This window comes from Haliotis asinina, chromosome 7 (assembly GCF_037392515.1).
Source record: "Haliotis asinina isolate JCU_RB_2024 chromosome 7, JCU_Hal_asi_v2, whole genome shotgun sequence".
In the NCBI taxonomy this organism is placed as follows: domain Eukaryota; kingdom Metazoa; phylum Mollusca; class Gastropoda; order Lepetellida; family Haliotidae; genus Haliotis; species Haliotis asinina.
This window is the reverse complement of record NC_090286.1, coordinates 45,465,247-45,478,571: the sequence shown is the minus strand read 5'-3', so window position 1 is coordinate 45,478,571 and position 13,325 is coordinate 45,465,247. Positions and strand designations below refer to the sequence as shown.

The 13,325-nt window shown below is 36.9% G+C and overlaps 1 protein-coding gene across 3 annotated transcripts; it reads right to left on the bottom strand.

Moving 5' to 3' along the window:
* Nucleotides 1–2,768: 2,768 nt before the first annotated feature.
* On the bottom strand, nt 2,769–13,312 carry LOC137292150 (2-(3-amino-3-carboxypropyl)histidine synthase subunit 2-like). 3 transcript variants are annotated; one of them, XM_067823693.1, is made up of 7 exons: nt 13,167–13,312; nt 12,435–12,594; nt 11,089–11,201; nt 9,926–10,146; nt 8,607–9,248; nt 7,668–7,853; nt 2,769–2,952 (listed from the first exon to the last, which is right to left on the bottom strand). In XM_067823693.1, the coding sequence occupies exons 2-7, from the start codon at nt 12,576–12,578 to the stop codon at nt 2,831–2,833; spliced, it is 1,428 nt and encodes a 475-aa protein (XP_067679794.1). In that variant the 5' UTR covers nt 12,579–12,594; nt 13,167–13,312; the 3' UTR covers nt 2,769–2,830. The 3 variants fall into 3 exon arrangements, with proteins under 3 accessions (XP_067679794.1, XP_067679795.1, XP_067679793.1); XM_067823694.1 differs by having other exon boundaries at nt 13,237–13,312; XM_067823692.1 differs by having other exon boundaries at nt 13,224–13,306.
* Between the last annotated feature and the right edge of the window lie 13 nt (nt 13,313–13,325).

The following is a 13,325-nucleotide window of genomic DNA, read 5'->3' as shown; positions in this document are numbered from 1 at the left end:
CAAGTGAGTTTGTTAAAAAACTGCATCGAGCAGACAAAGCATACACAATAACCTTCTAGCGTCTAACAGGCAGCTTGGGTTATCCATGGTGATCATGTGCTGCGCCTAGACTTTCGAAGCTCTCTTAGCACTAAGATAGTCGTAAGTCAATGTTAATGTACGGCACTTAAGATTATCTTAGCGCTGTGAGAGATTCGAAAATCTAGGCCCTGTTTGTGCCTTTCAGCATGCCCCTTTGTGGAGTGGAGTACTCCACGGTATAAGTGGCCTTATTAATACAATTATTGTTAAATGCACAGTTAATTCATGAATAATCAATTTTTACTGCAATTGTCCTATTTCTCACTCCACGGTTTATGAAATGTTGGATAAAATTTGCCAGTATGACCAAAGGAGATCAGAGTACATTCATGAGGCAAACACTTGTGAAACATACCGGTATGAAAAGGAACTAGGAAATGAATAATGCTTTGAAACAAGAGGTATTTCCTTCCTCTGAATGTGTCTGTATTGTTGTGACATTCTGAAACTGATTTCAAGGATGAAAGCTCAGTGTTCGCGTCAATGCAGAAAGCTGTGTCTTTCACAAAAAAAAATAATAAAGACATACCAAATCATTTTGAGCGCATGTTTGGACACATAGATTCTGATCTACCAAATTTTAAAATTGAGTGAGTGAGTTTGGTTTTACGCCGCTTTTAGCAATATTCCAGCGATATCATGGCGGGGGACACCAGAAAATGGGCCTCACACGTTGTACCCATGTGGGGAATCGAACCTGGGTCTTTGGCGTGACGAGCGAACGCTTTAACCACTAGGCTACCCCACCGCCCCCCAAATTTTAAAAAGTACCTTAAAACAGCTACATATCTGAAAACACAAAAAAGCCCAAACACTGAAGCTGAATTGAAATGAGTACTTACTGTGATTGAATAGAAAATAGATGCATTTAAAACTTTTAAGCAATTGTTTTTAACAAGTCACATTTAGTCTAGTAGCTGTCAAAATTCACAATGTTTTGTTTGTTGGACAGTATTAATTATCTTTAACCCCTGAAATACATGCCATTTATTAAAAATATACTCCTTAACAATATGAGCAAAGCAGAGCCTATGAGTGAAAGAGTTTAGGTTTACGCTGCTCTCACCAATATGACAATGGTCTGTAAATTATCAAGTCTGGATCAAACAATCCAATGATCAACAGTATGAGCATTGATCTATCCAATTGGAATTACGATGACGTGTTAACCAAGTCAGCGAGCCTCACCATCTGATCCTGTTAGTCACCCCTCTAATGACAAGGATGAGTTACTGAAGATCAGTTTTAACCCTTTTCTTCACCAGTCAGTAGTGCCTGTGAGATGATTCAGTGCAAACAGGATGAGGCTTGACCTTATGTGTATGTTTGGACATTGATTATCAACTTGAGTATCAAAGAGTGCGATTGTATAGTACTCAGAATTATGGTTTCACATGAAAAATGGAAACTGAATAAAAACAAATGATGATTATAAAGTTTCAGGTATGGCTGTTGATTAAATAATTAGGGACAATCATTGTATTCAAATACACAAACTGTCTGCAGTTGTGTTGATCAATCATTTTCTTGCTACACATTGTGATAAACAATTTATCATCAGTTCTGCATCACTCAGTCACTGAATAATACATCCTAAAACATAACATTCAGTTAGACAACAACAAACAATCCCAATTCCACGTTTGGAGTCTTAGCTTAACTACATGCATATATTATTTTGACAAAACAAGCAGGTATGTTTAAACCGTGACATAAGAGATTGAGAACCTGTGTAAAATCTCGGCTTCCTCACATCAGAGCCATATCATTTGAGTAAGGGCTGGGAAGAAGCAAATATTATGTAATTCTCAGACTGAGAAACATTTGATCTTAAAAGAAAGCTGAGAGTAAAGAAACTTCAGAGCCTCATAGTTTATGGTACCAAGACGTTTTCTCTCCTAGAGTGTCTCCATTGTATACGTTCAGGATGCATCTATTACCTCCCTTGGCTGGCTTTTTATCTAATCAGGTGTCTACATTGGGAAGTGGGAGCCAACCAATCACAACTCACTTTCTGTATTTAATTATCTAACCAATTAAACTTGGCAACACAAATCATGCAGACGTACTACTCTGGAACGGGTAGAAGGAGCTCTTGCATATATGTATTTTTTTTTAAATTTTGGATCTGTCAGTTGTCTGGATGATTTCCCCCAAATCTGAGTCTGCAAACTGAGACTGCTATCTTTGCTGATGGTGGCAAGCTTGGTTGCAACTGCGATTTTGGTGATTGGTTACTGTGAGAATGCAAAAACAGCAAAGGGAGGTAATAAAATTATCGGGTCAACCTGTAGATGCATCCTGGGTATAGTGGAGACTATAAGTTGTTCACTGGTCGCGAGGGGGCTGTTTGAAGCACTTCTGTTGAATGTGAGATTCAATGTTATTCGAGGCAAAGAAGTACTACCATGAAGCATCAGAAGAGTTTGGAATTCCCAGCGGTGTACATTGAAAATAATACATCGCCTGTAAGCAGGGTACACTGAAAATAATAGAATAACGCTTAGCCAATCAGAAAGCGATATTCATGTGGGAGGTAAGATAAATTGGAATGTATACCCAGGAGATACTGACGATGCTCTCCTAATCCACACCACCATTGTGGGATGACATGATGACAAAACAAAGTCACCAACTCAACCACCCTGACAAAGAGGTCACCATGTATTTAATGCTGACAAGAATCATTGATGTGCCTCTGCCACCAGAGTGATATAGTGTTTATTAAATAAAATACAGTACGTCTTGTTTATGCGGGTTCATCATCATAGCTAGCAGCAATGCCACTCCTTCCTTCTGTTGCCTTGGTAACAGGTGTATCACCAAGGTTACGTTCAAGTCCCTGCCATGTTCTTGCTCCCAGGAACTCTCCTACAACAAAGACACAGTGTGATACACATGATGTGAAGACTGGTGATGACTGATCAGTACTGAGGAAACGTGCATTTAGATCACCTCAAGTTTGCCAGAATGCTGTTATCAGAACCATAACATGAATGTCAAGGGACTTAAAATGTAGAAAATAGGACTGGCTTGCACATTTAGTGCCACTGCCAGACACTTCAGGTCCCCTTGTTGTACCCCTACACCCCTACATGCCACTACCCCTACACCCCATTTCCCCTTCAGTTAGTTAAAACAACACATGGTCTTTACCTGTCTGGCATAATGGACTGGTCCAAAGAGAGATTAGTGCATAGAGTATACAGATGAGATCAAGGGAAGGATTAATCTGTTTTTAGGTGTCTTGTGGATTAGCTAAAGTTGAATACATAATGCCATTTAGAAAGTGGATTACACTTACTTAGGTCCTTGAGAGGCATTTAGGAGTCAGTGTTCTAATATACGACAAAATGTTATGGATGTCAACTTGTTCTTTATTGTTTTCACAATGTTTCTGGGCTATTCTTTGCTCCTTCGCCAGGTGGATGACTTTCATCCAGAAACACAAAAACAATAAAGAACAAGTTGACATCCATAACATTTTGTCATATATTACACTTTCTTAGTAAAGTACAAATTCTGGTACTTTTTGAGTTGAATGGGACTCAACTCAATGGATGAGACTCAACTCAAAAAAATACTAGGATTTGTACTTTACTAAGAAAGTGTAATCCCAAATATGACATATGTTACATGTTATAGCTTAAAGTTGTTTTAGTTTCATTATGGAAGATAAACCTCTATATCACAATACAGGTACCTGAATCACAATATACTGCAATACAGTCTACCTCTATATCACAATACAGGTACCTGAATCACAATATACTGCAATACAGTCTACCTCTATATCACAATACAGGTACCTGAATCACAATATACTGCAATACAGTCTACCTCTATATCACAATACAGGTACCTGAATCACAATATACTGCAATACAGTCTACCTCTATATCACAATACAGGTACCTGAATCACAATATACTGCAATACAGTCTACCTCTATATCACAATACAGGTACCTGAATCACAATATACTGCAATACAGTCTACCTCTATATCACAATACAGGTACCTGAATCACAATATACTGCAATACAGTCTACCTCTATATCACAATACAGGTACCTGAATCACAATATATTGCAATACAGTCTACCTCTATATCACAATACAGGTACCTGAATCACAATACATTGCAATACAGTCTACCTCTATATCACAATACAGGTACCTGAATCACAATATACTGCAATACAGTCTACCTCTATATCACAATACAGGTACCTGAATCACAATATACTGCAATACAGTCTACCTCTATATCACAATACAGGTACCCGAATCACAATATACTGCAATACAGTCTACCTCTATATCACAATACAGGTACCTGAATCACAATATACTGCAATACAGTCTACCTCTATATCACAATACAGGTACCTGAATCACAATATACTGCAATACAGTCTACCTCTATATCACAATACAGGTACCCGAATCACAATATACTGCAATACAGTCTACCTCTATATCACAATACAGGTACCTGAATCACAATATACTGCAATACAGTCTACCTCTATATCACAATACAGGTACCTGAATCACAATACATTGCAATACAGTCTACCTCTATATCACAATACAGGTACCTGAATCACAATATACTGCAATACAGTCTACCTCTATATCACAATACAGGTACCTGAATCACAATATACTGCAATACAGTCTACCTCTATATCACAATACAGGTACCTGAATCACAATATACTGCAATACAGTCTACCTCTATATCACAATACAGGTACCTGAATCACAATATACTGCAATACAGTCTACCTCTATATCACAATACAGGTACCTGAATCACAATACATTGCAATACAGTCTACCTCTATATCACAATACAGGTACCTGAATCACAATATACTGCAATACAGTCTACCTCTATATCACAATACAGGTACCTGAATCACAATATACTGCAATACAGTCTACCTCTATATCACAATACAGGTACCTGAATCACAATATACTGCAATACAGTCTACCTCTATATCACAATACAGGTACCTGAATCACAATACATTGCAATACAGTCTACCTCTATATCACAATACAGGTACCTGAATCACAATATACTGCAATACAGTCTACCTCTATATCACAATACAGGTACCTGAATCACAATATATTGCAATACAGTCTACCTCTATATCACAATACAGCTACCTGAATCACAATACATTGCAATACAGTCTACCTCTATATCACAATACAGGTACCCGAATCACAATATATTGCAATACAGTCTACCTCTATATCACAATACAGGTACCTGAATCACAATATACTGCAATACAGTCTACCTCTATATCACAATACAGGTACCTGAATCACAATATACTGCAATACAGTCTACCTCTATATCACAATACAGGTACCTGAATCACAATATACTGCAATACAGTCTACCTCTATATCACAATACAGGTACCTGAATCACAATATACTGCAATACAGTCTACCTCTATATCACAATACAGGTACCTGAATCACAATATACTGCAATACAGTCTACCTCTATATCACAATACAGGTACCTGAATCACAATATATTGCAATACAGTCTACCTCTATATCACAATACAGGTACCTGAATCACAATATACTGCAATACAGTCTACCTCTATATCACAATACAGGTACCTGAATCACAATATACTGCAATACAGTCTACCTCTATATCACAATACAGGTACCTGAATCACAATATACTGCAATACAGTCTACCTCTATATCACAATACAGGTACCTGAATCACAATATACTGCAATACAGTCTACCTCTATATCACAATACAGGTACCTGAATCACAATATACTGCAATACAGTCTACCTCTATATCACAATACAGGTACCTGAATCACAATATACTGCAATACAGTCTACCTCTATATCACAATACAGGTACCTGAATCACAATATATTGCAATACAGTCTACCTCTATATCACAATACAGGTACCTGAATCACAATATACTGCAATACAGTCTACCTCTATATCACAATACAGGTACCTGAATCACAATATATTGCAATACAGTCTACCTCTATATCACAATACAGGTACCTGAATCACAATATACTGCAATACAGTCTACCTCTATATCACAATACAGGTACCTGAATCACAATATATTGCAATACAGTCTACCTCTATATCACAATACAGGTACCTGAATCACAATATATTGCAATACAGTCTACCTCTATATCACAATACAGGTACCTGAATCACAATACATTGCAATACAGTCTACCTCTATATCACAATACAGGTACCTGAATCACAATACATTGCAATACAGTCTACCTCTATATCACAATACAGGTACCTGAATCACAATACATTGCAATACAGTCTACCTCTATATCACAATACAGGTACCTGAATCACAATATATTGCAATACAGTCTACCTCTATATCACAATACAGGTACCTGAATCACAATACATTGCAATACAGTCTACCTCTATATCACAATACAGGTACCTGAATCACAATATATTGCAATACAGTCTACCTCTATATCACAATACAGGTACCTGAATCACAATACATTGCAATACAGTCTACCTCTATATCACAATACAGGTACCTGAATCACAATATATTGCAATACAGTCTACCTCTATATCACAATACAGCTACCTGAATCACAATATATTGCAATACAGTCTACCTCTATATCACAATACAGCTACCTGAATCACAATATATTGCAATACAGTCTACCTCTATATCACAATACAGCTACCTGAATCACAATACATTGCAATACAGTCTACCTCTATATCACAATACAGCTACCTGAATCACAATACATTGCAATACAGTCTATTTGCCAACACACAGCCCTAATCACATGCTATACATGTACCCATAACAGTCCTAGTTATTACACTTGGCACAAGTGACACCAGATACTGACAGTACACTTGGTTATTGATACTCATGTGATTTCTTGATTACTATGCCAGAATCTTGAAAAGGACCACACCTGTTCTCATCATATGACCAATATTTAGTTACCAATATATAGTTTTCAATATTTTGCCATGTTTGCTTATCTTAAAAAAACTAAGTTTTTCATTCTTTCTACATTTAGATTTGTCATTAAGTATCCTCTTGATTGCTCATTTCATCCACACAGTAAGTAAAATTGAGGTTCGGATAAATTCCTTTGCTATGGTTACATGTAACGCATTGCAGACATAAGAACGGCAAAGCACAAAAGCACGGAAAATTTAGCTGAGGATCTTGATGGTCTTTTATTGCAGAGTTAAATAGATCTAAATAAAGGTTCAAAATGAAACAAAAATCCCAGAAATCTGTGGTTTGATACAGAAAATTGATACTATGAATAAACATAGGACTTCTGTGATACTTTTGTACATATGTATTTTTTACAAGAGTGAGTAAGTTAGTAACATTTCAGCAGTATCACAGCAAGGGACCATAGTACATCAGTGCAATGTGTGAAGCCAATGTCAGGTGTCAGCTGCTATGCTATACTGGATTATTGCTAAAAGAACCCACTCACAACAAAAGTCCGGTGTTACATACCAGCTGACTGGGCCTTAACTGTGGCAACGGCCATGTTCTGATCCCGGGATACCAGAGCTGTACTGGTTGTCATTGCTTCAGTCTCGTCATGTGTCCCCATCATGCGTATCCGATTGCTGATAAGGGACACGTCTGCTACACTTTGAGCATCCTCGTCTTCTGGAATTTCCACATACGATGCAGCACCTGTAAACATGGGGATGGTTCATTTTGGAAATGTTTATAAGACTGGAAGAAATTTGGGGATTTTCTGGCAATATGACAGATCAGATTTAAAAATATTCAACTTAGTACCAGACAATCCTATGATTGATTTAGTAACCCTGTACAGTTGTCACCACTTGCTGTGAAACTCATTGGGACTTTAGACATAATCCAGTTTAGACAAAGTGCTGTATTGTAGGGCTGATGGTAAATGGACAAGCTTTGGATGGGACTGAGATGTTATGCTGGTGTTGACAACTTGCCAAACTGGACAGACGCCGCTTTTGACAGATTCCACTGTAATTAGGACCAAGCAATTAACTTGGTTAAGTTAATTTCTCGTATGTGCAATACACCATGTATACAGGCACTTACTACAGTTTTAAACATGGAAACTATATCATTTAGAATCAGGAACAATCAGCCATTTGAACTGCATAATCAAACAAACAAACAGTACAAAATAACAAGAAATCAAAAAAATAATACAATTAAACAAATATAACTAGAATCAACCACACAGGAGGATCTAATAGCATCAATTTTGTCTCTGTCTGCAGAAAGGATCGTACACAAGCCTAACAATGTAAAGTTATACATTTTGTTTTTCCATTTGAACATGTCATCATAAATTTCAAAGGCAAGCACATGGATTTGTGATTCATCGATTTAAGAGTTACCTCCCTTTCCCAGACACTGTCACATTGGTTACCATGGCATCAATCACTCACTCACCTGGCAGAATTTCTTGAAAGTCTGTGATGTAGTCCCCAGTCCATTCCCTTTCACTGTTTAGAGCTATTTCCACCTCAAATGGTGTCACAACTGGTTTATAAAACTCAGTTGAATCAATCAAGGTGTTTTCTGGACATGACACCAGCACAAAAACATCAATCTCCATGAAATTTGCAAGTTTAGCAACATTCAGCTTTCCAACTACAAACGTATAGCTTTTCTTACCAGCAACCTTGATCAGTTTTTTCAACCTACTGATAACCTCCAAGTAATTGGCAACTCCTAATGTCCCTGCCACAATCCCAACAATACTAGCATCCTTGATTTGCTCAATCATGTAGTATCGCTTCATCAAAGCCTTGTTTACATTCAGGGTCTCTCGTCTCCCGATACAGGAAAGTGGATCATATGTATAGAAGGCACACTTGTTAAAGTTCATCATGAGATTAGTCAAAGCAAGGCTTTCCCCACCAAGGTAGAAGATACTATAGTTGTCTATGACTTCAGAATCGTCAAGATGAACAGTTCGGTTGCACCTGGTGAAGACTGATGACCTTGACTTGTCAGATTCAGAATTAGGGGTCAGGAGCCTTGATAGCACTAAAGACTTGTGTGACTTCCGTAGTTCATTGAAGATATCATCTGCAAGTAACAATGTATTCATTTTATATTATTGTGAAATGTGTGTCTGAAAAACAGATTGTGTTACATTTATCTTCCACTGCAAGGTTATGGGTTTTATGTGGCACAGATTCATTTAAATACTCTTAACCAATCAAAACCTCATCATTACATTTGATGTATTTTTTAACTCCTGAAAGTACGCATTTCTTTTAGAAATGTTTTTCAAACAGTGGTAAAATAGGTCAAACATACCATAATTGTCAATAATATTTTCCATGTTATCTGTATATTGTGTTCATGTGACCATAAAACACAATAAGGGAAAAAGGCTCAGTAATGTTTAGGTGTTTTGATGGATGTCTTTATACTATAAATGGGACTGTTGTGAGAGGGTGGGTGGCAGACATGCCATTGCAGATCTCAAAACCAAATGCTTGTGAAAGTTCCAAACGTCAAAACCAATTTGGGCAAAAAGTCATTCGCTTTCAATGCATCAACGAAATGGAATGCGCTACTGCTTGAACTCAAAACCAACACCTCACTAACATCTTTTAAGACTGCCCTCAAAACACATCTGTTCAAGTGTCAATTTCGATCCTAGCACTGACAAGTGAATGATGCACTATGTTAATGCAAAATATTATTATATATTATTATTATTATCACATTTACAACATCCAGTAAAATATACATACCCACAATATAAGCATAGTATGTGTCATACATTATGACTACTTTGCTCTCCTCATAAGGAAACAGCTCCTGGAACTTGACAACACAATCCGATTGGTCAACTGGCCTCTGTCCGAAGATGAACAAAACTGGTAAACGCTTGGTCAGACTCAAACATGAGCGTCCAAAATGGATTATGCAGTCAGCTGCATTGTGTTGTGCGGCAATCTCATCCACGCAACAACTATGGAGGAAAACAATATATAAAAAATTAATCCTTAACCAAATTATCTGTAAGGAACAACTTTACATTAATCCAAGAGTGAGTGAGTGAGTGAGTGAGTGAGTGAGTGAGTGAGTGAGTGAGTGAGTGAGTGAGTGAGTGAGTGAGTGAGTGAGTGATTTGGTATCAAACGAGCGAAAGGGAAACAAAGTGGGTCTTCAACATGAACAGCAAACACTTTGACCACAGTGCTAACACAGGGAAACAAACTGGGTCCTCAAAATGAACAGCAAACACTCTAACCTTTGTGCTAACTCAATGCCACAATGATGTGATTCCAAAACACTGGTTATAATTACAGTATCTGTAATTACTGCATCTGTTTCCTAGTGTACTGACTCTAAGAACATGCCCAGTAAAACTATAACAGATATCACTTGCTAAGATAACATTTTTCACTAAAATTATTTTGTGTATATGAACATGAAAATTTCAACAACTTACTTGCTGAACATTAATCTAACAGTTATTGTGGGATAGCCTAGTGGATAACGCATTCACTCATCTAGACAAAGCTACAAGCAGATATGTTTTGAGTGAAGACTTGAACTGTTCTAGTGACTGGGATTTCTGCAGATGGACTAGCTGGGCATTCCATCTTTGTGAAAAGAAAAGATCTGTGTGCCAACGATATCAATTTCCGGGCAAGGATTTTGCCCTTATGAAGCCTTCAGATCTTAAGGACCGTGATGACATGTACAATATGTGTGAACTATTGATCATTAAATTTAATTACGTTCTGTTTGCAGCATTAAAATAGAACCAGGAAAAGTTTACCTGTATGTATTTGACTGCATCAGGAGTGATTAGGTAACACAATCATAGTTCTGAGACGAATATTTTGAGAAAATAACACAATGTTAAAGAATGCGGTTTAATCATGAAAGACAAACAAATGCCTACCTTCCATACGATGTGTCACCCAGGATGAACAGTTTGGCAGCCGTAGAATTCTCTAGTTCTTGTACAATCCTTGCTGAGTCACAGAGAAGATTATCTGGGAGCTGAATTGCTACCTGCAAATACAGAAACTTGCCTGGATGACATAAAGACACTATAAACTAGATCTTTCTGGGTTAGATCTCATTAACATCATTTATACATCAAAATTAGAGTTATGCCCCATGAAAATATCTCAATTTTTACTTCATGAAGATGCTGGAAGGCTACTTTTCAATGCAACGAACATGGCAAACCATGAATAGAACATGCTCTAGTATGAACATTTATATCATAATTATGATAATAGTGTAGTGGCTTAACTTGAGTTGTTCACACTATGCAATTTCAGTGAGAGTTCCTCCTGTTCCCCCATCCCAAATAATACTTATAAATGAATGTATACTAATATCACAAACAAAACATAATTCAACAATTACAAGAGAATTCATGAAAAATACAAAAAGCCCTAAAATTAATTATGATATATAGGGTCGAACTATTACCCAGGGGTTGAAAAATCCCATCGCCCGGGATGGAGTAGTTCACCATCAGTTTTCATTACGGGCAATCAAATAATGGTATCTTACTTGTCTGTGGACTACTAGGTAATTTCCACTTATGCTTTCAAACTGCAAATAAAGTTGGATTTCATTTCATATCTCCTCATAGTAAATAATAAATTTTGGAATAATAATAAAGTAGAGCTATCATTCTTGGAAATTTTTCACTCTTCAACAAATAGTCCAGTAAACATTACCATCAAACACTGTGTCATAAAATCAGGGCTAGTGGAAAATTAGTCTGGACAAGTTACTTTCTTGAAGTCACTCTCCCTGTGGCTTGTGGCTTTTAAAAAGAATGTTGTACCCCTGTTACCTCTGTTGAGTTGCGGAAAAATAAGTGGGGGAATGGAAGGAACTCTTTCTCAATTTCATAAATATCACATATGACTATAATGCTTAGATAAATACCATGCATGCTGATACAACATTGCTTTGACATATACCTGAGGCAGATCCTTAATTAAAATAAGAATATTTAACTGAATGGATAAGTACAGACATATATAATGTCAGATAATATTTTCAGTGCATCAAAGGTATGTTTTTCTAGGAGTGAGAGAGCAAGTGAGTATGGCTTTATGACACTTTTAGGCATACTCCAACTGTATCACTGCGGGGGACACCAGTAATGGGCATTATACATTGTGATCACCTTAACCACTAGATTACCCCATTGCCTCATTTTCTATGAGAACATATTATGAAGATATATAATACCATAAAAAACAAGTGTATGTAAATTACCCTTGAGAACTTGCCAGATTTGATCCATTCACTGCATCTCTGAATTTCATATACTCTAGTGACATCATCATTCTTTACATCTGTCTGAACATCTATCTCTGTCTTTCGATTTACAACATCTGGGGAGAAAAATGCTGTCGACATCTTCACTGTCTTCAATCTGGAAAAAAACTGAATTTTAAGCATGTCCTTGAATAACATCTGAATGATTAAGCTGATGATAACGATGAGGATTTTGATGACGCACTATGCTTTAAATGCTGAACAACTTAAATAACATGACACAAATAATGCTAATTTGTCTGCGAGGTCAATTTTATGACATAATGTCTTATTCTACTTGAGAGGCTTAAGGGCAAGGAAACAAACAATAAAAACAAGTTTAACCCTGGAAAGGATTCAAACTGTCTGTATACAGTATAGCAGAAGTTCAGGGCACATGGTTAATATTGAGGGTCTCGGCTAATTGAGGGTAAGACTGTGAGACTGGTAGCCAGGCTAAATGTTCAAACTCAAAGCGAAAACGTTGAACCAAATGATGTCATCAACAGATTACATGTAATAAGGCATGGATTTTTCGTAAAAGAGTTTCCTGGTGTTATTACTGTCACCCGTTGGTTGAGAGAATGAGAAGTTTAATCAACAGATTTATCTCCCTTCTACATGTAACAACAACGATCTTCTTATCAAGAGAATTGCCTTTACAGACTTGTCAGAGCTACTTATCCTTACATTTATATTAGACATATGTTTCTTTCTTACGACCCTTAATTTAGACTTTCAATTCACTTTGTATACAAACACTGGAAAGAGTTCAGTTTATCATGTGCGTCAGAAATTTCCATGGGCGCAGCCATATTTGTTTTTAAGTTTGCATTGTGGGAAAGTGCG